Source organism: Sceloporus occidentalis, unplaced genomic scaffold (genome assembly GCF_023333645.1).
Source record: "Sceloporus occidentalis isolate IW3139 unplaced genomic scaffold, rSceOcc1.0.p SCAF_190, whole genome shotgun sequence".
Taxonomy (NCBI): domain Eukaryota; kingdom Metazoa; phylum Chordata; class Lepidosauria; order Squamata; family Phrynosomatidae; genus Sceloporus; species Sceloporus occidentalis.
The window spans coordinates 647277-675122 of record NW_028317170.1 but is presented as its reverse complement, the minus strand read 5'-3'; the positions used below and the strand labels follow the sequence as shown (position 1 = coordinate 675122).

The window sequence follows — 27846 nt, the reverse complement described above, 5'->3', positions numbered from 1 at the left end:
GCACTGAGCGTTCTGACTCCGCTGATACATTAACCGCCTGCGGGGGAATCGCCCTCCCCGGGGGTAGAAAGCGGGGTACTTCTCCAAACATTCGGCTCTGACTGGACGTTGGGGGGGGGGGGACAAACTCACCGTCCCACCCCGTGGTGCCAGCGCCGGCTATGAGTCAGCGCCAGTGAAGGCTCGTTTTCATAATTATTGGCACCTTACTGAAGCGCAAAGTCTCTTTATATTTTGTTCACTGACTGATGGTGTGCGGCGCTGTACAGTAACACCGGCTACGTTTTACTTCTGCACAGCGCCTCACTGTTATTTTGCGGGGTAGTTTGCACCGGTTTTTGCACCGGGCGCCTCAGTGCCGCCCCGGCTATTGGAGACGCACGTTACTGATCCGTACGCGCGGCCTTCACCGGCCTGCAGACAATAAACGAAGCACAAATGTTTTATTCAGCGCAGAACATGCGCAGCCCGGCGGTGAACGCAGCGCGAGAATCAGCAAAATACTCCTTTTATAGAATAATCTCCTCCAGAAAAAAACTGCTTTTATCCAAACGCTTCGCGCGGCCGATCCAGACGAAGCTCGTGGGCGGCCAGCTTGTTTGAGAATTTCAGATTCAGTAACGCGGCAGACACCGGAACTCGCAACGCTGCGTGTAATGACGATGCCCTAACCGATCCTATACCCCCCAGACCCTGCCGGAGGGGGCAGCAGCCGCGGATCCTTTATATTTTAAATGTTCAAGGACGGCTCATATCATATATTCAACAAAATGAGTGTTATATATATTTTATTCTATTTACATTATTTTCTTTCTCTATATATTTGAATATATTTATATGCGTTATATATCTATATTATTTCTATATATTTATATTTATTTTAAATTAGGATTCTAAGAAATACATTTATAAAATAAGCACTATGGAGCTGATACTGTGGGCATTTTGGGCATCCAGGTGCTTTGGAAGATCCCTCTCTGACGTTATATCCCGTCGATACCGGCTCGTAGCCCCTCGTGGCTTTATAAAGACCCCCGACTTCTCTCCGGACCCCGCACCGATCTTTCAGAACAATTCTCTCCGATCTCAATATGAAAAAAACATACGTTTTCCAAATGTTACCCGGTCTCCAACAAAGCTGCTTTATAGATTTATGGTTTGCTCACATTAATATGTAGTTAATATATCGCCCCTTCTTCCTGTTGTGACCCCAATCAGCCTTTGATCAGGTCCTATAGTGAGGAAAGCTTTATGTCTATCCCATGCATGTTTAAATTCCCTCACTGTATTGGCCTCTACCACCTCTGCAGGGAGACTGTTCCATCTATCTACTACCCTGTGAGTAAAGTAGGACTTTCTTTGCGATGTCGTTGACTCTGTATGATGAGAATATCGCGCAGACTCGTCTCTTTTATACTCACCGAGCACCGCTCCTTCTGTTTCAGGGGCTTATAAACGGATTGATGTATCACAGACCGGAGGATCCAGTGGATTACCTGGAAACCTGCTTGCAAAAAGTGAAGGAGCTCGGGGGGTCCGAGAAAGTGAAGTGGGATACGTTTGTGGGTCCAGACAAGAGGAACTTGCCTCCTCTCAACGGGGGCCAAGCCCGGAGGTCGTTCTTCAGAAACGGTAACATATGGGAGAAAAAAATACACATTTAATCAAATTTACATGATTTTGGGTAAAAATAAACACATACGGATAGCAGCCGGGGGCCGCGCATGCTGGCGATGCTCGCATTTAGGGGAATAAAATTATCAGCGCCGGGAAGAGACGCGTTCGGAACGCGGCGCTGGGGGATATTTAGCGGATTTTTTCTGAATCTTGATAATTTAGTAACATTGTAACCTAAATAGGAATCATTTTAAAAACTATCCAAGCTCTGTAAACGGGGTGTGGCAGAAAAAAATCTACGGAGCATCTGAGTGTATTAAATACCCATTTATCTAAATTATCACAGAATGGTAGCTAAATTGAGCAGCCTCCCAGCACAGGTGGTAGAGGGTAATACAGTGAGGGGATTAAACATGCATGGGATAGACATACGGCTCCTAAATCTAAGACGAGACCAACGACTGATTAAGGTTTGAGTCTTTACAGCAGGAGAAACGGCGACTAGACGGGGGCCGGATGGGGGCCGATCTGCCGGCAGGTTCTGGGTTTCTTTGATTCAAATTGTACGAAATTTGTGCTTTTTTATATATTTTTAGTACAGATTACTAGACCGGCCCAAAGGCTCCATTTATCTGTCCTGTGGCTCCTTACTATACGGTGTAATATTTTCCAGTATGGCGGCCGATGCTCAGAGAGGGACGTATTTATTGGACTGGGTCTAATGTTTTTCTTTTACTTTTCTCCAATAGTTTTGCCTGAAAGTGGGAATTTTCCGTATCGGCGATACGACCGCCTGCCCCCGATTCACCAATTCTCCATAGAAAGCGACACGGACCTGTCCGAGACGGCAGAGCTGATTGAAGAATACGAGGTGTTCGACCCCTCGAGACCTCGGCCAAAAATCATTCTCGTCATCGGTAAGAAAAAACACTCGAATTCCTCCTTTTATCCGATAAATCATTATGATTTGCCCCCTTATACCACCATTACTGGTGTAACTGGAGACTGAACCAGTCAACCCCAAAAACTGCCCCAGTATACTATATAGATATATTATATACTATAATATATATAACGAGAGGGGGGCTATAACCAGTCCTCCTTCCCGATTCTTCGAATACATGCGGATTCCCACCTAAAAACATAAAAGGTTAAAAGCTGGAAAAACTAATGAAGTCCGTTCCTCCATAGACTTTCATGAGTCAGAGAGTCTGAATGGGTTGTTAAGACTGAGGCATTTTATTGTTCCCCACAGGCAGTATGATAAGGAGTCGGGGGGTTTAGTAGATCGGGGGTCGGATAACAGAGCGAGAATCATACAAACGGCTGATATGCAGCTGCCTGAAAACTTTATATTATGGGGCAAAAACTCTAGAAAACAGAGCGATATTTTTGGAAACTTGTTTTTAATCTGATACGAGGAATAAAAAATACAGATTACAGATACAGTCATTAATTCTTTATAGTTGCTTTATGCAAGTCCCAAGCTTTCTTAAAGTCCTTTACAGTGTTTTCCTGCACCACTTCCACTGGAGGTCTATTCCAGGCATCTACTACTTTCTGTACAGCAGAATTCTCTCGCACTACTCCACATCATCCTTGCACTTCAGTCTTTTAATCACGCCCTGTAGTTGCGCTTCTTTCTTAGATTTTACTTAATCCCTCCTTTAATAAACCTCTTTTTACCCCCCCCCGGTAGCGATTCAGCCGCCCGTCTTTGGTGTCTTTCTAAAGCCGGATCTCCCGGGTCAGAGAGCCTCACACTGTATATATTATTTACAGCTGATGTACTCGGCACTTTACAGTATAAGAGGAGCTGCAATAAGTGACGTCGTATAATAAGACATTGGGGTATCGTAGATACAAATAAATTAGTGGAGGTCCCTGTCCCATAGAGCTTACACTCTTTATTCTGGCGCCTGATCTAGAAGCTTTTCCTGTGTTATCTGAGTTTTAAATCCAAATAAAATCCCGTTTCTTTGATGCTGCAGCTGGGAACGCGCGGCTTTCTCGGGTTATCAGCGACCCCCCGATTCCCCCCCCCCCCCCCGCAGCCTCTGCCCCGAGAAATACCGAGACCCCCAGCTGGAGTCTGCGGAATTGTCTGAAATGTATCATTTACTGCGATATCCATCAAGAAGCGTCAGGATTTCTGTGATTGGCTCATCGCATGGGGTAACCCCGCCTGAGCCGCCCCCCCCGCTGGGCATCATACTGCAGCTTCCCTGCGGAGACGGCTTTCCCGGGAGAAGCCAAAACCTTTTTCTTAGTTTTTCACAAATCAATAAATGCTTTTATTCGGTGATTTTATTGGGAATGAGAGACGCGGAATTACGGGGGGATTCAGGTGCATGTTTAATACCCTCACTGTATTACCCTCTACCACTTCTACTGGGAGGTTGCTCCACTCATCTACCACCCTCTCAGTAAAGTAAAACTTCCTTACATACAGTCTTAGCCTCTAGTGTTAGATTCTGGCCGCTTGTTCTAACGTTTCTCCTCCATAGTTCATGGCGTTGATGCTTCACGCATTTCAAACCTCTGTTTTATTTGAATATTTATGCTGTTCTTGAATAAATTAATAAAAAATACATAAATATACGAAATTAATTTTAATTATAGAACAAAAATGTACATAATGAATATTTCTTGTTTTTTAATAATCAACGTTCTGTTTATAAACCTCGATAACGGCAACAAACGTTAAATAGAAACATTGTTACAAATGAACTAGTTTACCCCGAATCGTTACTTTCTTTCAAAAATAATCTTAAACATTGAAAATAAAACAAATGTCAGATTCTTCCCAAAGATATTCTCCTGACAAAAGCATTCGGTCCAAGTCCAACACAGGATAAGATGTAAAGTCACATAAGCTTTCGGAACCTCGGAGGTCTCTTCTTCAGATGTAATGAAGAGACATCTGAGGTCTTTTTTTTCCAAGTTGATTTGATAAAATTATTCAAATTTGATTAAAGACTCCATTACTTTCTTGGGATAGTACAATGTACAATGGGCAGACAGGAGCGCATCACATAACAATGTGGTTATGAGGGTTCTGCTCAAAGGAGCTTACAATCTAAAATGCTTAATCCGATGTGGGAAAGTTTTAAATGTTAAATTCGTGTTTTTGACCCGGAATCCAGGTGAAGCGATGGCGGCGGTGGATCGGTGGCTCCCAATTCACAGCCTTTTTAAATAGTTAATCGCCTCATAAAAATATTCCTGGCTGATGTTTGCGGCGGCGGCTGCTGCCAGATCTCCCCGCAGAGCCCGACGCGCTTTGAATGTTTCATGAGTTTTCTGCTCGCGTTTAACTTGGAAGCAGCAAAGTCACCGAAAACGTCCTCTGTGCGAACCCCCCCCCGATAACTAAATAACAGATTAATTCATCACTCATTAACTAAGAATAAAGGAATCTGTGTAGTTCTGGGGAGAGGGCCGGGTACTGGAAGGGTTAAGTTGCAATGCATGCGCTGAGAGTGCCCGGCTTCAATTAACAGTAACAACCCCCAGCGCTGTGTACAGTAATATAACCCCAGCACTGTATACAGTAATATAACCCCCCCGCGCTGTATACAGTAATATAACCCCCAGCGCTGTATACAGTAATATACCCCCCCAGCGCTGTATACAGTAATATACCCCCCCAGCACTGTATACAGTAATATAACCCCCCAGCGCTGTATACAGTAATATACCCCCAGCGCTGTATACAGTAATATACCCCCCCAGCACTGTATACAGTAATATAACCCCCCAGCGCTGTATACAGTAATATACCCCCAGCACTGTATACAGTAATATAACCCCCAGCGCTGGATACAGTAATATAACCCCCAGCGCTGTATACAGTAATATAACCCCCAGCACTGTATACAGTAATATAACCCCCCAGCACTGTATACAGTAATATAACCCCCAGCGCTGTATACAGTAATATAACCCCCAGCACTGTATACAGTAATATAACCCCAGTTATCAGTCATGTGATAGACTTTCATTAGTCAGAGAGTCCGGCTGAGTGATTAAGACTGAGCCATTCTATTGTTCCCCACAGGCAGTATGATAAGGAGTCGGGGGGTTTAGTAGATCGGGGGCTCAGCTAGCAGAGCGAGAATCATACAAATGACTGATATGCAGCTGCCTGAAAACTTTATATTATGGGGCAAAAAACTACAACTGGGGTATAAGAAAAAAAAGAATATTTCTGAAAACTAATTTTTAATCTCATAAAAAGGAATAAAAAAAAATTGGAAGTTCCCCTTGAAGTATTTAAAGAGCCATAATGCAGGGTGTAGTCCTTCACTCTCAAACCCAAAAGGGTTAATGATTAGGGTTACCTTCATGCATTAAGTTATTGGATAAAATATTGATATGTAAAGTATGACTGCTGAGGGTTTTTCTGCTGCCCATTTATCCTCTGTACATGCTTATTTCAGTTTGGGGGAGGGGTGTGTATTTGTTTTTGAATTTTTTTTTATTAATTGTATTTTTTGTATGTTTTTGGAATTTTTGCAGGGGGTCCCGGCAGCGGGAAAGGGACGCAGAGCGTGAAAATCGCCGAGCGCTACGGCTTCGAGTACATCTCCGTGGGCGAGCTCCTGCGCAAGAAGATCCACAGCACGAGTAGCAACCGGAAATGGAGCCTAATCGCGAAGATCATAACCACGGGCGAGCTGGCTCCGCAGGTACCGCGTGCCGCGCCCCTCCCCCGCGTAACCCTCAGCCCCCCTGCATAACCCTCAACCCCCCCCCCCGCAGAACCCTTCCCCACCCGTAACTCCTCCCCCGAGCACTCACTCCTCCCTACCCGTAACCTTCACCCCCCCCCCCCCCCGTGTAACCCTCCCCACCCACATAACCCCCGCATAACTCTCCCTCCACGTAACCCTCCCCCCCCCCCCACGTAACCCTCACCGGTGCCTGTGGTGCCGTTACAGGAAACGACGATTACTGAAATAAAGCAGAAATTAATGCAAATTCCCGACTCGGACGGCATCGTCATCGACGGATTCCCACGCGACGTGGCTCAGGCTCTCTCCTTCGAGGATCAGGTAGGAATCCCCACAATCCGCTGCCCCCTCCTCGGCCTCCGTCCTTGCTGCGGCCGAATGACATCATACCCCCGCACTCTGTGACATAAGAGCGCCCGGTAATTACTCCGAATGCTCCTCGCTAAAACCTGAAAGCCGGATTCAATTACCTGTATATTACCTATACATTATACAGGGCGGTTCGCTGATTTATCTATACATTATACAGGGCTGCCTCACTTGCACATTTGTTGTATTAATGTGTTGGGAGGACACTAAATGGTTAAATGATGCAGAGCGACTCTGGTACAATGCGCAGCAGAGACGTTCGATTGGTTTCCATGGTAACTGCTCCACTTTTCCCATTTAGCAGTACAATTGTGTACAGTAGTGACGAGGCCTTGTAAATGTAGACCGTCTGTGGGCATGTAACCATGGTAACAGGCGTTACAGGGGGGCAGGTTGTTACAGAGGAGGTATGACACCGGGCCGCCGCGTCCTGCAGCCACCGTCCCCCCGAAACTCATTCCAGCCGCCAACGAGCGCGCCCCCCCCCACGCGTGTCTGGAATGCTAAGACCCTCCGAGCCGTTTCCAATCTGCCGACAGCTGATCCCGCGGGGGCCGCCGGGGGGGGGATTTCAGACCCTCAGAATACTAAACTCACATAAAAGTCACAAAATAATTGCAATCATCCGCTTCCCGGCGAGCGCGAGACGTGCGGAAAATCCCAACTCGGAAGATTACCCGGCGCCCTGGAATGTGTGTAACTATAATCCGCACCGAGTACGTGCTGAGGGCAGTAAACCTGCGATGGATTCCGCGATGCGCTGTCACCCAGTCAGGCATTTCCCGATTAGCCACAAGAGCTGACAATCTAGAGGGAAGGTGGGCATTTGACACACGGGGGGGATGTTTTTCTTTCCGTCTGATCACAGACTCCATGTGAATTCATCCAGAAAAATGCTAAGATTGGTAGAAACGGCCCAAATCTTCACATTTTCAGGTTTTCATTTTTCAATAAACCGACAGATCGGCCCCATCCGGCCCCCGTCTAGTCGCCCGTTTCTCCTGCTGTAAAGACTCAAACCTTAATCAGTCGTTGGTCTCGTCTTAGATTCAGGAGCCATATGTCTATCCCATGCATGTTTAATCCCCTCGCTGTATTACTCTCTACCACTTCTGCTGGGAGGCTCTTCCACTTATCTACCACCCTCTCAGTAATGATATTTTCTATTTTTTTCCAGTTATTTCATGTAAATTCACAGAAATATGTTGGGTTTGCGGGGGGTTCTCGACGAGTCCTTGTCGGGTTTCTCTGCGCAGTAAATCGATGCTAATGCCATCCGCTCACCAGAGAAGATTTAATAATAAAAACTCTTGGATCAATATCAGAATTATAACATTTTACAATCAGCCGTACAGAAATAATTCAGAATCTTTCAAAGAAATTGCTACCTCCGTGACGCTGTATTAACCTCTCCTCTACCACCTCTACTGGGAGGCCGTTCCACTGAAGATACAGAAGGTGAAAGGAAGATTTAGAAGAGATTTATGGAGCTTTTTTCTCGTTTAATATCAGATTATATTATATAATATATATTTATAATATATATATATATATTATATTCATCCTCAGATTCAGGAAGAAACTGAAGTTTGTCCAATTATATTACACAGAAAAAGTCCCGATAACCCCAGCCGTTTGTTCTGATTCGCCACTTAAGTTTAGTTATTTTTCTCTATTTTGAATCATAAATAAAATTAATCATTTTTTGGAATTTTTGAAATATATTTGCGGGGCTGATTATTATCATTTTATTAGTTTTTAGCTGATTAGATTAACGGATTAAACAGCTTTTAGTTTGTCCGTCTAAATAAATAAATAAATGTGAGGGACTATTTTACCTCCGGGAAGCTGAGGTCGGTGGCAGCCGGTGGCCAGGGCCGACCCGACAATAGAGCCGAGTGGGGCAACTGCTCCAGGCGGCACTTTTGAAGGGGCGGCACTTAGCCGCCCCGAGCCCTTTTTTTTTTTAAAGCGGAGGAGAGAGAGGGGCGCCGAGTGGTTTTACCAAGTTGTCAGTACCCGCTCGGCGCCCTCTCTCCTCTGCGAGCCCTCTAGCTCGGTCTCAGTGCCGGCTTGTAATGCTGAGCGCCGGAAGATGACGTCATTTCCGGCGCTCAGCATTACAAGCCGGCACCGAGACCGAGCCGGGAGACTCCGCAGGACTGCTCAAAGGTCAGTACATGGGGGGGTAGGGTAGATAATAGGGAGGGAGGGAGAGGAAGGGTAGATAATGGGGGGGGCGGCATTTTAAACTTCACCCCAGGCGGCATTTTGTCTTGGGCCGGCCCTGCCGGTGGCAGATCCAGCATTATCTGCCACGTCCTCTCCCCTCCCACCCTTACAAAGGCTGCCTGCACCAATCAGCAACAACCAGTAACTTAACAACAGGAGTGAGGTAACTTAACGGGGAGGAATAATCCTGCAGATCCTGAGAACAGAACGCTACGATGGCTTCTCTAATACACATATATATATATATATATATTCATTTGTTTCTAGAAGTCAAATTGTTATGTTATATACTACTTGTTATGTCCTGTCTATCCTCTGTACAGCGCTACGGAATATGTTGGCGATATATAAAACAATCAATAATAATAATTTTAAATGTAAAAATTCCCATCCAATTTCAAATAATGATTCTACTTTTTCTGCCAAATGTCTTGGTTTTTGGCCGTAAGAACCGAGCGTCTCCAGAGATTCTATTCTTGATACTTTTTTCATCTTTAATATTATTAGTCTAATTAGGGCCAAAAACATCTTAATTTGTGTTTGGCTTCGACGCTCCGGTAACTTCCTATAATAACCTCCTCCGAGCTGCTTCTATATATAAGGGGGGGGGGGGGGCGTGCTTGTGTTTTAACAATAGCTAATTATATCATATCTGCTAAAAAAAAACCACATTAAACGAAGCGACGCGCGTCTGAGAATGAATATTAATCACTTATAAGCTGGTGATTAGAATCTGACATTTAAATTAAACGGGAATAACCTCATTATATCAAATTAGAGCAGAATTCATCAACTAATGTCAGAGATCTTATTATTTATTATCTTATATATTATTATCAAAGTATTATTATCATTATTATTACTACAGTATTAATATTATTAAAATATTATTAGCATTATTATTATAACAGTGGTAAAATTATTATTACAGTATTATTAAAGTATTATTATCATTATTATTATTATTACAGTATTATTATTATTATTACAGTATTATTATCATTATTATTACTACAGTATTATTATTATTATTAAAGTTTTATCATAATTATTATTACGGTATTAATATTATTTTGACAGTATTTTTATTATTATTACTATTATCTGGATACATTTATGACAGATTGTGGTTTGAAAGTCGCTACTAATAACACTCCGTGGAATTCTGCGGATTGCGGCGATTCAGCTAAATCTTTGATTGGACGCAATTTCCGGTTTATTTGGCCATCGATCCCCTGATTGCGTAAAAAATGTCTCTTCTCGTTCACCTTTGGAGTGAATTCTTTTTGTGAGCTTACGGCTTCCTTGTTAATTTCTTCTAAAGCTCAGTCTGTGTGATTGATCTAAAAATCTGGGGTTTTCAGAATTTTTGGGATCTGTGAGTTCCAAAACAAAATATTGCAAGCTCATTCAAGAACAGTTTACGGTCCACTTCGTAGAGTCTGCCCCCAAGAGCTTGCAATCAATTATGTAGATGGTAAGACTGTGAGTGGGGTCCTTGCTACCTAATGTATCGTTTTGTTTCAGTCTGTCGGTTCTGGTTCTGTCGGACCCTTTGACTGGAGGGACTGTAAGAAGCGCTGCGGGAATTGTTGGTGCTATAGAAATAAAAGCTAATAATATTAATAATAATTAATAAATAATAGTGATAAATAATAATCTGCTGCCGAGGGGCTTTAGCCGCATGCCCTGTAAATACAACTCCATGGACTCCAAAATTGTCCCAAATCCCCATGAAGATGCCTCCAGCGAACCGCGGGGCGACGGGGTCACCTTAATCATTCACAGCCACATAAAGTGACGCCGAGTCCCAAATCCAGAGCCCTCCACGGCCGGCTGTTCTCTGTACAAAGCGCGGCGGGGGGGGGGCTGTATACAGTAATATAACCCCCAACGCTGTATACAGTAATATAACCCCAGCGCTGTATACAGTAATATAACCCCCAGCGCTGTCTACAGCAATATAACCCCCAGCGCTGTATACAGTAATATAACCCCCAGCGCTGTATACAGTAATATAACCCCCCAGTGCTGTATACAGTAATATAACCCCCAGCGCTGTATACAGTAATATATAAGTAGATCGGGACTCAGATAACAGAGCGAGAATCATACAAATGGCTGATATGCAGCTGCCCGAAAACATTATATTATGGGCCAATAATTACAATTGGTTAAAATAATATCTTTGAAAACTGAATTTTATCTGGAAATAAAATTTGCTGGCATTTCTCCTTTTAAACTCATTGAGAAAAATAGCAGGAAAAGTGTTGAGCTGAGAATCTAGAGAAGGGATCTGGGTGGTGAAACCAGTATTTTGGAAAGATAGTAAATAAAGGTAAATAAGGGGTTAATGCTTCTCTTTAATCCAGATTGATGGATGACGGAGGAACGCGCTTTCATTAATAGGGGCATTATTGACAGATAATGAGGATTTTAACCCATTTAGAAGGCAATTTAATCCATCAAATGTAATTAATGTATCGGTTTTATAGGATTTTAGCCCTGGAGAAATATCTGGTAGACAAACCGCTATATTTAGAGAATAAGACCCTGGAGCGATGTATAACATGGATTTAGCTGTCTGTTGATTGGCTCCTGGTGTTTTCAGCCAATCAACAGATAGCTAGACCTGAAATCCTGGTCACTGAATAGAAAATCCACATATAAGGATAAACAGCCCCATATCTTCTTTAAAATGGGGCAATAAAACTACAAATACCCCAGACTGCATGATATTTACACATATATTTCAGTCTGTCTTCAGAACCATTTTTAGTTTCTATGGCAACATTTTACAGCTCTGCGGAATATGATGGCGCTATATAAAACAACAATAAAATATATAAAACATTAATAAAAATAACAATAAATAATAATTTTAAATAATACTTATACATAATAATGATTATTAATAATAAACAGTGCTGAGTTCATTGGCTGAAATAAATGTATTATTTACTATTACCTGTACTATTACAGGAAAATGTGAGATAAAACCAGGAGATACATTTTATCTCCAGCACCTGAACCCGACATCTAAATGTTAGGCTCAAAATAGCTCCTTCCTCAACTCTTATTGGTTATTATCCTAATACAACTGTATTCGGCCAATAGGAGAATGAAAAGCTAGAACTCTGTTTCCCATTGGCTGCCCAAGGTTCTCATTTAGAACACGGACACCAATACTGATTATTTCAGGTTCTTAAAACTGGACCTGAAATTAACCAAAAAGGTATTTTTTCAAGATTTTTTTCCATGAGCACAGATGGGTCAATTAGTGTCTTTATCTCAGGTGTGTGATAAGAGGTCACCTGTGCGCATGTAAAAAGAGACAAAAGAACTTTTACTGTTATGATGCCCTCCAGCCGGGTGAAGATCGTATCGACTAAATGGTATTAATGATAAAGTAACGTTGTTGCTCTCCTTGTCAGATCTGCACGCCGGATCTCGTCGTGTTCCTGGGCTGCGCCAACCACAAGCTGAAGGAACGTCTGCTGAACCGCGCTGAGCAGCAGGGCCGACCGGACGACAACCTGAAAGCCGTCCAGAGGAGACTCACGAACTTCAAGCAGAACGCGGTGCCGCTGGTCACCTACTTCCAGGAGAAAGGTCTCATCATGACGGTGAGTCAGAGACAGTTCGATGGGCCCCGGGCTTTTAACGAGTGTCTACCAACTGTGACGGAGCTTGTGAAAGAAACCCGCCGGCAGATCGGCCCCATCCGGCCCCCGTCTAGTCGCCGTTTCTCCTGCTGTAAAGACTCAAACCTTAATCAGTCGTTGGTCTCGTCTTAGATTCAGCAGAAGTGGTAGAGGGTAATACAGTGAGAGGATTAAACATGCGCGGGATAGACATACGGCTCCTGAATCTAAGACAAGACCAACGACTGATTAAGGTTTGAGTCGTTACAGCAGGAGAAACGGCCGACTAGACGGGGGCCGGATGGGGCCGATCTGTTGGAAAATTCTAGGTTTCTGTCTCTGGTTATAGAGCCTCTCATATGAATATATGCAGGAGAATCAAACCCTGAGTCACCTAATGACAGAGTGTTTCATATATCAGCAGAATGGAGCGTTTGTTTATCTCACGCTCGGCGGGATGTTGTTAACTCTGCAATTTACTGAAATCCGTGATAACGCAGCGGCGTCCGGCAGGAACATTTGCACAGCAGGCTTTGGTTTAAGAAATGGATTGAAAAGCAAGTTTTACTTTTGGGTTGGCTGCTCGTAGAAATTAAACTTATATCTCAATAGATGCAAAACCACAGTCATGACAACTTATTTTTTTCCAATTTTGGTGAAATAACACTTATTAATAAAAAAATCAAAAAAACAACTTTATTTTGAAACCAGTAATAAAAAAATATATATTTCTACGAAAACTCGAAGGAAATGAAAATGACTCGATAAAGGAATTATGATAAACAGAAGCTTTAACCGTTTCGTGACCTTAGGATGTACTATTACGTCCTATAAAACCGACCCTAGATGACCGGAGATGTAATAGTACGTCCTGTGGTTTTCGCACCAGCGGGGATGTGGCCAGGTATCTCCTCTGTCAGCGGGAGCACCGCTAGCCTACTGCTGACCAATCCAGTGCATTCAGGCATTCTCTGAAATAAATAAATACATTTAAATAAAATTTTAAAAAATAATTAAACAGACTGCAACAATGTTGCCATGACATCGTAAGAGTTACCACCCAGATTCAAGAGGACTTTCAAGATCCCAAAGGGATCTCCGTCAATAATAATAATAATGAAAATAATTTAAAAAAGTGGTAAAAAAATAAATAAATAATTATTAAAACTTAAGATTTTTTTTAAAAATAGGTACTCAATACCCTCTTACCCCCACACTAGAAATAGGCATAAAAAAAAAAGCTTTTTGCTCCAATACAAAATAATGTTATGTATGTAATGGAGCATTTTAAAAAAACCCCAAAAACCATGCATGCGAGATATTATTCTACTCGAGGGGATGTTTTCTCAGTGACACATAATTTGTGAAAGAAGTAAAATTGGATTTTTTTATTTTTTTTTGGTGTTTTTTCTGGGGATTAAACATGCGCGGGATATACATCCGGCTCCTGAATCTAAGACGAGACCAACGACTGATTGAGTTTTTACAGCAGGAGGAACGGGAGACTAGCCGGGGGCCGGATGGGGCCGATGTATGTTTATGTTTTATCCCAAACTATAAGCCGATGTGGTTATTGGGCTCAGGCTCTGTGTGGCTACAAAAGGAAGACAATTTCTGTAGGAATTCAGTGTTTTTTAGGTGTTAAATTTGCATTTGGGGTAACGTCGCCCACCGTGTTTAACGTGACTCAGCTCGTGATTTCTCGCCATCTGCTCGGAACGTTAAGGTTTTGTATGTTGAATTATTTACCATCAGAACATCCCCAGATTCTTAGCGCATTTTCTTTGCTAAACCGATATTTTACTCTTTCTGTATCTTTATATTTACGAGCGGATTTTGTGGGCGATATTCCGGGTTGGGGGGGGGTTTGCTCCATTTAACTCCGTCAGTCGAGCTGGGGGTATATTTTGTGTTCTCCTCATGGGGTTTTATACAAATATAGCAGATGAGGGGCTTCTGGTGATTGCTGGAGATGTAGTTTTTGGGGGGTTTGGATAAACCAGAACTGAAAACACATTTAAGGGACTTCGTCTCCTTTACAGCTTTAAACATAACGTTCATTTATGAAACTAGCGCTATTTACTTTATATTACTTTAATTATCATCTCATCGATTATCTGACGCTTACAAAGGCTTCCTGAAACAATCAGCAACTTAACAATAGTGTAGAGATAACTTAATGGGGAGGAATAAGTGGGAAAAGTGTCCTGCTGAAGACGATCGTTTAAGTGACCTCGAGCTCTTATGATTTAATGCAATTCAGTCAGCCAATAAAATATCATCTTTATCAAATTTCCTTTTGCAGAGCAGATCGGTCACTTTCCCAAATTTCCCAAATCCTGCGTGTTTCAGTCTATACACTAAATGCATCTTTTTTGCGGTGTTTAATAGTTGGAATAAGATATAGGTTTATTATATACCTCTATTCACAAAGAAGGCAAAGTATCCACGGTTGGAAAAAGGATTCACAGGAAAGGAGCAAGAACCACAGAGACGGACAATAGAGGTCAGGGGTCGCCCGTGATAACGATAACTCCTCCCATCGTTCACCGACGCGTTTTTCCCCACCGAACGCCAGGACTGATAAACAGACGTTTGGTCTCTGACGGTTCTTTCTAATTAAACGTGTTTTTTTTTCTTTGTTCTTCGGTTCATCTTAAGACGCAGATAACCGAAAATAAAATATGCAGCAGGGGATCGGCCGAGGTGAATTTACAGCTTCGGCGGCGGCGTGAATTCCCGAAGGAGCGAAACGCGTTATCCTTCAAATCTTCTCACGTCTCTTATTATGCACAGAGTTTGTCCTACGGAGGAGAAAAAAGAACTGAAGAACGGAGATTAATGCAGAAATAATTATATATTTAATGCGAACCCTTCTGCCCCCCCCCCGAAAACAAAGGCATCAGGGAGGGGAGCGGCGTGTAACTGAAGAAAGAAGTCATGAGTCCCTGCTGCGCCTTTTATAGCATCGGAGGACCCTCAAGTTTCTATAAGTTACACATGATATTGGTAAATTCATAACGCCCAAGTGTCCCTGCTTGGTTTGGCAAGTCCTTCTCTGGTCCCCAAAGTCCTGTTGCCCTCTTTCATTCCTAGTGCCCCACTTTTCTTCACTGATACCCCTCTTTTTGCTCTCTTAATGCCACTCTTCCCGTCCCTGATGCCCCTCTCTTCTCTCCTGATACCCCATTTCTAGGAGGTCAGACCCAGTTTGGGTGTTAGGGTATAACAGGGATCAATACATGGCAAAAAAGCATCACGGAGAGGTCACCCTGAAAATGTGCCCATTCACCCAGATAACCTGAGATCGGGGTAAAAACCATGAGAATCTGCCCACTCTAAGAACATGGGGGGGGACCCCTAAAATTCTGCCCACTCACCCCATGACCCTGAGGTTGTGGTGTAAAATCCTGGGATTTGGGCAAATCAATCCGTTCATCATCATCATCAGAAAAGTAACAATTCCTTCTGTCCTTTTCTCTCTCTTTCTTCTCCGTTGCTGTGGAATGTGAGTGGATTTCCACGGACGTTACATTTTCGTGGCTTCCTTATAGTTTTATTTCCAACAATAGATTTAATTGGGTGATTTAATTAAACCGCGATTACAGTTTAGCGGATTCCGTTAATATCATTTGTTGAATTATTCATTCCCGGGGGATCAGTGCAGTTACTTTACATTTAATAGCGTATTTAGCGTATTAATATAACAAGTGGCCGAATAAATGTATCCCTTCGGATTATCCATGTAGTCTTTACTGACCCAGAGATCTAACTCCCAGCCAAGCTGTTTAACCAGTACGTCCGATCACAGGCTCCCCCTCCACCGAAAATACATAAATAACATACAATATACATAGAAAAATGAATGCCGTCAAGGATACAAGGTCTGAGTGGCAGAGTCAGAGAGTCAGGGAGTCAGAGAGTCCGAGGGTAATAAATTATTTTTATATCAATAGCAGTTTGGGGCTGATATTAGTTTATTGATCTCAGGATCCGTAAATCCCTCTCTCCTGGAGAGTCGAATGATGAACGTTCTGTGTTTCTATGTCTTCCATGGCATTTCACCCTTTAAATCAAAAACATTCCACCAACGTTAGACGGCTGTGGCTTGAAAGGGGTTAAAGAAAAAGAGGCTTAAAGTAATGAAAGATTGGAAGTCAGTGAACATCGATTTATACCAAAAAATAATAATTTCTGTATTTGCTGAGACACCTGGGGTCTGCCTGGCTTTAGAGATTTAAACCAGAACCAAATAAACAATATTGCGTATATATTAGAAACCCATCCTCTGCAGAAAAGGGATCTGCAGGGTTATTCCTCCCCATTCATTTATCTCTCCCCTATTGTTAAACTTGCTGATTGGTTCAGATAGCTTTTCTAAGAGTGGGGGAGGGGAAGAGAAATAATTTCAGGGCAGGGAATTGATCAGATAATGCTGGCTCTGCCACAGGCTGCCACCAGTCTCAGCTTGCTGGAGGCAAAGGTTTAAACTAAATGTCCTCCAAATCAAAAAGCACAAGATGTAGGTAATAAATAATAAATACATTTAATTAGGAGTTAAAAGGACCCTCGGGAGAGTCACCCGGCACAGGTAGTTTTTGGGGCGTCTCACCCCGTGGTAATATGCCTGTTTTATAGACTACATTAAGGTAGAGATTAAGGCTAACAGCGGCGAGAGGTTGTGATGTCATAAGGGTGATACATTTTAGTACATTGTTACTGCTGTAACGTTAATAGAATGTTATAGATTTGTAAATATTAAAATCTAGTTAAATGTATACATACAGGAGGGATGTGGCCCCCAAAAAGCGTCACTCCAGGGCCGATGATACCGGGCTCAGCCCTGGTAATAGGAGGATCTGATGAGGAAGGGTGTGATGGATTATACTTAAAAGTTATTAAAGACGAGCTAAGGAATCGGAGGCTGAACAGCGCTGAGAAGTGGAAGTCATTTCACAATCCATAAAATGCTTACTATAGAGAAATAGAAACTTTTAGAAATGAACAATTATAGGTTTCAGTTTTGTTTGGGAGATTCCTGTCTCCAGGAATTACAAAACACTGTTTGTGATGTCATAGAGGCAGAAGCTCTCTTGTGTTCAGCTATCTGTGGATAATGGCAGCTGTAAGAAGGAAAAAAATAACAAAAAATTGTAGGTGTTTCTGGAATTTATTCTGCTTTTCTGATGTTATTTGGAGGCGCTCTTGATGCACTCGGCCGGGGCTCAGTCCATCCTTCAGGCCATCCAGTCTGGAGTCACAAAAGAGTCTGGCAGCTCGAGGAAGAGGACGATGAAGATGAAGAGGACGAGTCCTCCGTGCTCTCCAAGACTGATGGAATCTCCTGAAGTGTCTGTGAGCGGAGATCTGGTGTCGGCCGGTACGGGGGGGGGTTGAACGGCGGCTCTCTAAATCCTCCCACTTAATGTTCTGAAAGAATGGATGCCGCCTGACGCACCCCGTGATCCAGAGGCGATGCTCAGGATCCTTCATCAGAAGATGCCTCAGGAGGTCCGCAGCGTCTTCGGGGAGGTCTCTGACATTCCGAGGGCTTCCGTTTACAATGGAATCCAACGCTGCCTTCTTGCAGTTCCGGTGATAGTTACCTCATTCACGTGATATCAGACCCTAGAATTCTTCATTTCTAAAAGTTTCAATGTTTGAAGAATAATCCATCACATCGTTCCTCGGGAGCTCCTCCTACTTCCAAGGCTGAGCCCGGTTTTATTGGACCTCGAGTGACGTATTTTGGGGGCCACATCCCTCCTATATATATACATTTATCTAGGTTTTAATATTCACAAATCCGTAACAAATCTCAATGCTATTACCCCAACGGCCGTGCAACCCGGTAACAATGTAACAATGTATCAAACTTATTACATCATAACCTCTCGCCGTTATTACTCTTAATCTCTACCCAAATGTCGTCTATAAAACATGCATGTTAAGGGATCGATGCACACAGAAAACATTTAAAAGAAGGATTATGTTTTTAATTTACATTTAATTTTATCTGGATTTGAAAGAGGGACTGTACCTTTACCACCGTTCAAAAGTTTGGGGTCACTGAGCTGTTTACATGGAAACCAAAGAAATGTCTGGCGCTAACATAATTACAAAATGGTTTTCTAACCTTTTAAACTTAAACTTGGATCAGCAAACACAACGTGCCATTGGAACACAGGAGTGATGGGGGTGATAAAGGGCCATTGGAACCCAGGAGTGATGGGAGTGATAAAGGGCCATTGGAACCCAGGAGTGATGGGAGTGATAAAGGGCCATTGGAACCCAGGAGTGATGGGAGTGATAAAGGGCCATTGGAACACAGGAGTGATGGGAGTGATAAAGGGCCATTGGAACACAGGAGTGATGGGAGTGATAAAGGGCCATTGGAACCCAGGAGTGATGGGAGTGATAAAGGGCCATTGGAACACAGCAGTGATGGGAGTGATAAAGGGCCATTGGAACACAGGAGTGATGGGAGTGATAAAGGGCCATTGGCGCACAGGAGTGATGGGGGTGATAAAGGGCCATTGGGACACAGGAGTGATGGGAGTGATAAAGGGCCATTGGAACACAGGAGTGATGGGAGTGATAAAGGGCCTCTGTTCGCCTATGAAGAGATTCCGTTACAAATCAGCCGTTTCGAACTACAATAGTCCTTAACAACATTAACCCCGTCTGCGCTGGATTTCTGATCCATTTCATGCAGGTGCAAATTGCTGCTTCCATCCAAACCCCCTCCAATATTAATTTAACCTGAAATGATGGACATTTGGGGTACATGTAAAATGATCACTTAAAAATACAATATTTTAGATAAATGATATGATTTTTGTTACAGTGTCAAGTTCACGTACATCGAGTGAAGCCCCCGCTCCCGTAGACTAAGCTGCAGCCTTGCTTTACGGCAGTGTTTGCAGCATCTGGAACCTGCAGTGCCGGATAGGGACCTGCGCTCTGCGGTGTGTATTTACAGCGGCAGTAAAGCGTCCCCCCTGCTCTCTTTAGCCTGACGCATCCCGCCGTAACAATCTGCAGATTTTTTTTCTGGGTTTATATATAATTTTATTTCCTGTTTTTGTGTTTCAAGAAGGATTTTCCAGTTTTTTTCTCCCCTGTTGATAAAATAATTGCGTCTTTGTAATAATATTAGCCTCGTAAAGCGCATCGCGTTAAGTAAAAGTAAATGACGCATAATGGGGCGCAGGGAAGGCGTGAAACCCAGCGATTCTCCAATACAGACGGGGCTCGCGTAATTATAGCTTCCCCCGGAACATCGCGGAACGTTTACAGACGAGCGTCGCGTTAATTAGAAGAAGCCGCTTCCTGCAGCTTTCCTCTCCAGACGCCGCGCCGTCAGCTTGTAATCGCTTCCCTCGCAAGCACTTAACCCCCCGGCAGCGATCGCTGGAGCCCTCGGTGTCTTTTAAAGGCTGGTTAAGCATCTCCATAATTCCCGCTCCTCCCCCGCTATCTGCGTGCAGCGCCCCCCCCAACACTCGCTGCCCGCAGGGTTTATTTTATTTCTACAGTTTAAAGAGAAACTTGTTTTCTGTGAATATCTCGGGGTCAACGATGTCAAATCTTACAGATCCCTGGGCACCTGGAGTATTGGGGGCAGTTCTGGAGACCCCCATCTCTAGATGGATAGCGACATTCTGGAGAGAGATCAGAGGAGGCGACTAAAACGGGGAGCGGTCTGCGGGATAAAAATGATCAGGAAAGGCTGAGGGGTCGCAATATAGAGAGGCATGAGTTTATTTATAATGTTACAACAAGAGACCGAATCTAACACTAGAGAGTCAGAGACTGAGATGGAATGGAAGGAAGTGGTAGATAAATGGAACAGCTTCCCAGCAGAGGTGGTAGAGGGTAATACAGTGAGGGGATTAAACATGCATGGGATAGACATACGGCTCCTGAATCTAAAACGAGACCAACGACTGATTAAGGTTTGAGTCGTTACAGCAGGAGAAACGGACGACCAGACGAGGGCCGGATGGGGCCGATCTGCCGGCAGATTCTGTTTTTCTAACTGCCCCTCTAGATTGTAAGCTCTTTTGAGCCGGCCCCTCCTCACCTGTTGTTTCTGTAAGTCTAATTGTTGTGTTATATACCACTTGTTAAGTCCTGTCCACTTATTGTACAGCGCTGCGGAATATGATGGCGCTATAGAAAACCACAGCCTTGGACCGACACCCATGAAACTTTTTGTGCCATACTCTCGGCACCCGCGGCCCTCGGCTTCTCCTCCGTAACTCTCCGATCCGGGAAATCGTTGTGTTTTATTGCCGTGTTTTATTTCTTTTTTCATTTATCTCATTCCCGGAATTGTTATGTTTTATTCATACGTCTGATTTCTTCTCGTTTAATTATCTTCTTATAAACCCGCATCGCGCTCGACGTAAAAGAGTCTAAAATCTAACCGGAGGCAGCGAAACGCGCCAGCAATCAGAGGACTCTGATCCCGCGCATCCGCTAATAAATACCCTGCACTCATTAACGAGAGATCGTTACGAGGGTAATAACTCCGCGAGCGGGGATCTGCGGAACGCGATAATTACTTACCGGCAGACGGAAGGGTTAATGTGCCGCGGAGCTTCGCAGTGACTTATTCCGTCCCGGTCTACATTCGGCTTTTCTAATTGGATACATTCTTTCCGGGTTCTTTCCGAGGTCCCGGCTTGTCGGATTTCTTTGGATTTATTTTATCTCCGGGCAGCTAATTATTTTCCAACGCGACAGCGAAAGAACCGACCAGAGCTGCTTCCCCGAGGCTATAAAACGCGCAGAACGGCTAATAACGGTATTCTTAGAAACTGCTTATCAAACCGCCGGGCGAGAAACCATCACGGGGAGGATTTACCTGCCGAGAGCCCCCCCAAGTAGCTTTTCCTATGAAAGAAACCCAGAACCTGCCGGCAGATCGGCCCCATCCGGCCCCCGTCTAGTCGCCCGTTTCTCCTGCTGTAAAGACTCAAACCTTAATCAGTCGTTGGTCTCGTCTTAGATTCAGGAGCCGGATGTCTATCCCATGCGTGTTTAATACCCTCACTGTATTACCCTCTACCACCTCTGCTGGGAGTCTGCTCCACTTATCTACCACCCTTTCAGTAAAGTAAAACTTCCTTCCATTGCATCTCAGCCTCTGACCCTTTAGTGGCCGTTTTCCACCCTTAAGTACGATGTAACTTATCTGCAAATACGTACTTGGTTTCCAATTAACTATCAACTCAACTGCTAACAATGGTTTTATCAGTTTTTTTTTCTGTAGTTTATTGGCTTTTGTTGCATATTCAGGAATCCGGCTCCTCGTCTGGATTTGTCTGGAGGTTGGAGTTAAGCCAGTTAAGCCTGCTGGGAGTCGTAGTTCACCCCTCATTGATCCATTAGAAAACTTAATTAGAGGCGTTTGTGTGACAGCCGCTGCTTTATAATGAAGGGATTTCCGTGACCCCGAGACGCGGCTTCTTTATCATCCGCAGAGCGGGACCTTCCCATATCTTTATTTTGAAATTATCATTAGATTGTGCCGGGGGCCGGGGGGCCGGGAGCAGGAAACCATCCATACGTGCAGATTGATGATGTATAAATCTGTATAATTCAGTCATTACGATGGGAATCGGCCCCCGTCTAGTCGCCCGTTTCTCCTGCTGTAAAGACTCAAACCTTAATCAGTCGTTGGTCTCGTCTTAGATTCCGGAGCCGTATGTCTATCCCATGCATGTTTAATACCCTCACTGTATTACCCTCTACCACCTCCGCTGGGAGGCTGTTCCACTTATCTACCTCCCTCCATTCCATCTAATCTTCTGACCCTCCATGAGAGGTGCTTTTGAAAATTGTAGCATTCAAAAAACAGCAACAATCAGCAACTTAACAATAGGGGAGAGATAACTTAATGGGGAGGAATAATCATGTGGATCCTGAGAACAGGAAGGTATGATGGCTGCTCCCGCAGTAAATACATAAGGGGGGTTTCTGAAGTATATATTGTGAGCTCTTTCGAGCCGGGACCCTCCTCACCTAATGCATCCGTTTTATTATTTGATGCAATTTGTTATGTACTCTTTCTGCAGGGATACGAGGGCGCTCGGTAAATCAATAAGGATTACTAATAATGGCAATAATATAATCTATAATAATATGAATAATAATCCTCATAATATAATCTATAATAATATGAATAATAATCCTCATAATATAATCTATAATAATATTAATAATAATCCTCATAATATCAATATTAGCAATAATAGTAATCCTCATAATATTATCTAAAATAATAATAAGAAGAATATTAATAATAATTGAATCTGTAAATTTGGTCACATAGAGCCAGAAAATGTAAGTAACATTTTTGCTTTGAAATAACTAAACCCGACCTGTGAGCAGGGCCGGCCCGACAATGGAGCCGAGTGGGGCAGCCGCTCCAGGCGGCACTTTTGAAGGGGGGCACTTTGCCGCCCCAAGCCCTTTTTTTTTTTAAAAGCGAAAGAGAGAGAAAGGGGCGCTGAGTGGTTTTCGCTTACCAAGCTGTCGGTACCGCTCGGCGCCCCTCTCTCTCTCCTCTGCGGCGAGTCTCCCTGTTCGGTCTTGGTGCCGGCTTGTAATGCTGAGTGCCGGAAGATTACCTAATTTCCGGCGCTCAGCATTACAAGCCGGCACCGAGACCAAACAGGGAGACTCGCCGCAGGACTGCTGAAAGGTAAGTACAAGGGGGGGGGGGCGGAGGGAGAGAAAGGGTAGATAATGGGGGGGGGGGCGGTGTTACAGGGTCACCGTACCCAAGGCTGGGTCCCCCTGTTTGAGGGCTGAGGAATCACCAGTCAGTCCCTCATACGGATCGCACTCAGCTATCCACGGATCATCCAGACCACCATTCGTAGCAAACCAAGAAGAACTCTCTTTATTACAAACACACAGAACTTTATACAATCTCAATGCAATGTGTACCGAACCCAACCCCCAATCCCATCAGCCACATCCCATCACAAATCCCATCAGTATACAGGGGATGTATCAGGTGAGGGGATTACAGAATACAATGGGTTCCCCCACCTGTGTTATCCCCCCTGTAGTGTGGGGGCCGTCTGGGCAGACAGGGCTGTGCTGGCTGATTAAGAGCCCCAGCCAGATTATAGGATCGTCTCTTTGAAGGCTGGGGCTGAAGCCACATCAGTCTCTGGGCCGGTTACACAATAAACACAATATAATATATTACCGGGTCACGGTATACAGAACCGGACACAAAAGTGCTCCGTGACCCGGCTAAACTTCATATGACACACGAGCCAGCTAGCCTGGCCCTGTCACAGGCGGCATTTTAAAATTCGCCCCAGGCGGCATTTTGCCTTGGGCCGGCCCTGCCTGTGAGAAATCCTGCGCGATGACTGACGCAGATGTATTTCTCCGGCCCTCGGTTGGACGGACAGACGGATGGACGCACTCCGAGCAGTGATTTCAGCACCGCGGACAGAGCTCAGACCCCGGGGACGGCGGAGGCTTCCCGGCCGATGCCTTTTACAATGCGATCACAGATTATTTCGTCTAAAATCCCTAGTTTGACGCCAGCCAAACTGACTGATTTAATCGGGGGTGTGGGTGAATGTCACTGTATGCTGCCCACCGACCACCAGCCCGCCGACTACCAGCCAACTGACCACCAGCCCACCAACCACCAGCCAACCAGCCTGCCGACTACCAGCCAACCGACCACCAGCCTGCCGACCACCAGCCCACCGACCACCAGCCCGCCGACTACCAGCCCGCCGACTGCCTCCCCACCGACTACCAGCCCGCCGACTACCAGCCCACCGACCACCAGCCAACCGACCACCAGCCCGCCGATTACCAGCTCGCCAACTGCCTCCCCACCGACTACCAGCCCGCCGACCACCAGCCCGCCGACCATCAGCCCGCCAACCACCAGCCTGCTTCATCTTAACATTAACTTCATCTACAACCACAAACTCAGGCAGACCTGAAGGATCGCACTTTGTTAAATCCAGACTTTCATGTTGACATCTTAGTGAATAGGATCAGAAAATCACTCTGAAACTGAACTTTCAGTTTAAAAGCTAATTCTCATAATATGAGCGACCGAGGAGAGCCCTGTCACTGCTGTCTGGTGCCCAGCGAGGGGTTAATGAAGTCTGGCAATATTTCGTCTGCCCGTCAGCCGGGGTCATAACCTTTTAACGCTCATCTAAAGAGTCCCGTGGGCCACAATCACACCCGGTCACTCTCCGCCGTCTGTCCACGTCAGCCCTCGCAGTCACAGGAGCCCGACTAACGTTAACCCGACTACCAGTAACCCGACTACCAGTAACCAGACTAACGTTAACCCGACTACCAGTAACCAGACTAACGTTAACCCGACTACCAGTAACCCTACTAACGTTAACCCGACTACCAGTAACCCGACTACCAGTAACCCGACTACCAGTAACCCGACTAACGTTAACCCGACTACCAGTAACCAGACTAACGTTAACCCGACTACCAGTAACCAGACTAACGTTAACCCGACTACCAGTAACCAGACTAACGTTAACCCGACTACCAGTAACCCGACTACCAGTAACCAGACTAACGTTAACCCGACTACCAGTAACCAGACTAACGTTAACCCGACTACCAGTAACCCGACTAACGTTAACCCGACTACCAGTAACCCGACTAACGTTAACCGGGGCAGTGGGGGTCCTGTGACTGCATGAGCCTGCTGGGAGTCGTAGTTCACCCCTCATTGATCCATTAGAAGACTTCATGTCTCTTCGTTATATATTATAACTAAAATATAAAAATAAGGTGAAAAAGGTATTCTTTCTGAAATATTTTTCCTTTTTGACCAACGATCCCAAAACGCAGCCCTTAAGGCGATGACTTCAGAAGAATTTTAAATGACTTGGAAAGAAATGATGCTTATTAAGAAACATCTCCAGATTTTAATTGGATTCGTTATTAAAAAAACATTAAAAATATTACATAATTTAATAATAAACAATAATAATAAATAAACAAATGATCTCAACATTCCAAATGACCAAAGAGGGGCATTTTTTTTATATTGTACCTCGAAATTATGTCCAAATATTTATCCCATCAAAGAGAAAAAGCTGCTCGAAAGTGTCGGGTTTTTTGTAATTGTTTCTTTGTAACTAAAAAGTATTAAGTCCAACAGCATTTTTTTTTTTGCCGATATGAAACATTTCATTAACTTATTAAATTCAGTGGAAACATTTGCTAAATTTGCTGGGAATGCTGACCGCGCTGCGAAGGGGCTGCGCATGTCCGGAGCCGACGGCTGTCACGGCAGCCGAATTATCCATCTTTTTGTGTTTTCGGAATCAGGCAGGGAGTCGGGAGATATTTACGTTATCTGTTAGAAATCTAAAAAAAGCTTTCATTGCAGGTTTAAATCTGTCTTTTATGTCACTGTGTTATGTAAGTTATACGCAAATTCTATCTCATGCCAGCAAATGATACGGAAAAGCTTCTTTAACAGCAATTGGTGTAACTGAGGGGCATTTAGAAGAAGAAGAATGGGGTTTATTTACCCGTTTAATTTATAAAGCCGTTCCCTGCTGTTTCTATACACATTATCGGGGCTTTTAGGGCTGTAGAACCCTGCGATCCCCTCATACCCAGCAAACATTCTGACCTCCTAGAAAAGAGGGGCATCAGGGGGGGGAGAGGGGGCATCAGGGGAGGAGAGAGGGGCATCAGGGAGGAGACAGGGGCTTCAAGGAAGGAAAGAGGGGTAACAGGGAAGGAGAGAGGGGCATCAAGGGAGGAAAGCGGGGGAGAGAGGGGTATCGAGGGGGAGAGAGGGGCATCAGAGGAGGAGAGAGGGACACAGAGGAGGACCAAGTTGCATGAGGTGAGGAAAGAGGCGCTTCAAGGGAGGAAAGAGGGGTATTGGGAGGGGAGAGGGGAATCAAGGGAGGAAAGAAGGACACAGGGACTTGGGAGAGAGACTGGCCAAACTAAACAGAGACACGTGGGAGGTATTGTCTATACAGATAGATTTTCTGGATAAAATGCTCAGAAAGGTTATAGTCCATTTTGGTTGCATTGGGACCCGCTCGCTGGGGATGTATACAGGTGTAAACATGGCCGCCGACGTGTTACAGGCAGGAGGACAGACGTCTTTGCTGACGGCTCAGGCTGATTGTGGTTTTACCGCCGTCAGACCCATCGCCAGCCGTCCGTCCGTCCGTCCGTCCACGTCCTTGGCAGCTCGTATTAAAAATTCTACATGAAGGGTTTTTTGGCAGCCGTGGAATGGGCCGCAGTGCGTCGGGAGAATGAAATGTAAGAATCAGCCCGTTTTCTCTCGTTTTGGGTGAAATGTTAATTCTATTCAATCACTAAACGCAGAGTGATTAAGAGCCACTTAGTTTCTGGATAAATATTCCCAGCGTGAGCCAAGAATCAGAGAGTGAGTCAGGACTTCGGTTTTCTGCTCAGTTTTGGAGCTTAAGAACATAGAAAGTGTTAAAAGAGCTGAAAAAAGAGAAAAAAAGGCCCCTTACAATCCCGCACTTATATCCCATCAGTCAGAGAAGATGTTTTAAACCTCAGGTCTTTGATGTTTGGGAATCCAATTCTTCCAGAATATAAGCCGCGGCGGGGGGCCGCGTTACAATCGTAACCAAACTAGAATTCCAGCCGCAATAAATGGAGTTTCTGATCTACCTGCAGAAATGGGCTAAAAAATTCACTTTTAGTGCCGGCTTGCAGTGACTGCACTTTGGCTGGGGGGAGGCAATCTTTACTTAAAGGGACAGTGTCACTGGGAAAAAAAATCATACATAGCTTCCCAATCCGAGGAAAAATCTGATCGTCTTTTGGAATCGCAAAGGAATTTTTTCCCCTATGTGGCAAAATCCGTAAATTTGCCTAATTCTTCTTATTTTTTTTTTAATTAAAATCAGGAAGGATCGGTGGAAGGGTTGGACTTGATGGACCTAAGTCTTTTTTTTCAGCCTTAATTACTAAGTTACTATGTAGAGATAAGGTCCGCAAAAATCATTACAGGATTAAAAAATGTCTGAAAATTGTGTGAATAATGACTCTCAGCCGTCACGTGCGCTTTATCAGAGTCCTTTATTATGCGTTATTTGTTGAGGGGCTGCCTCGGCCATCGGAGGGTCCCTTAAAATAAAACTCTGATCGTCCCAAACGTAGCAGATTTCATGAGACCCGCAAGACTTCTGAGTGACAAATAAATGAAT

At 44.3% G+C, this 27846-nt stretch overlaps 1 protein-coding gene across 1 annotated transcript in view; it reads left to right on the top strand.

Moving 5' to 3' along the window:
* LOC149278399 (adenylate kinase isoenzyme 5-like) overlaps window positions 1-27846 on the top strand; it is a 52684-nt gene that overhangs the window by 3518 nt on the left and 21320 nt on the right. The window contains exons 2-6 of the mRNA XM_089502014.1: window positions 1446-1632; window positions 2367-2534; window positions 6139-6308; window positions 6561-6674; window positions 12389-12580. Of these exons, the coding sequence (XP_089358140.1) occupies window positions 1446-1632; window positions 2367-2534; window positions 6139-6308; window positions 6561-6674; window positions 12389-12580 (831 nt within the window). The remainder of the gene's footprint in view (window positions 1-1445; window positions 1633-2366; window positions 2535-6138; window positions 6309-6560; window positions 6675-12388; window positions 12581-27846) is intronic.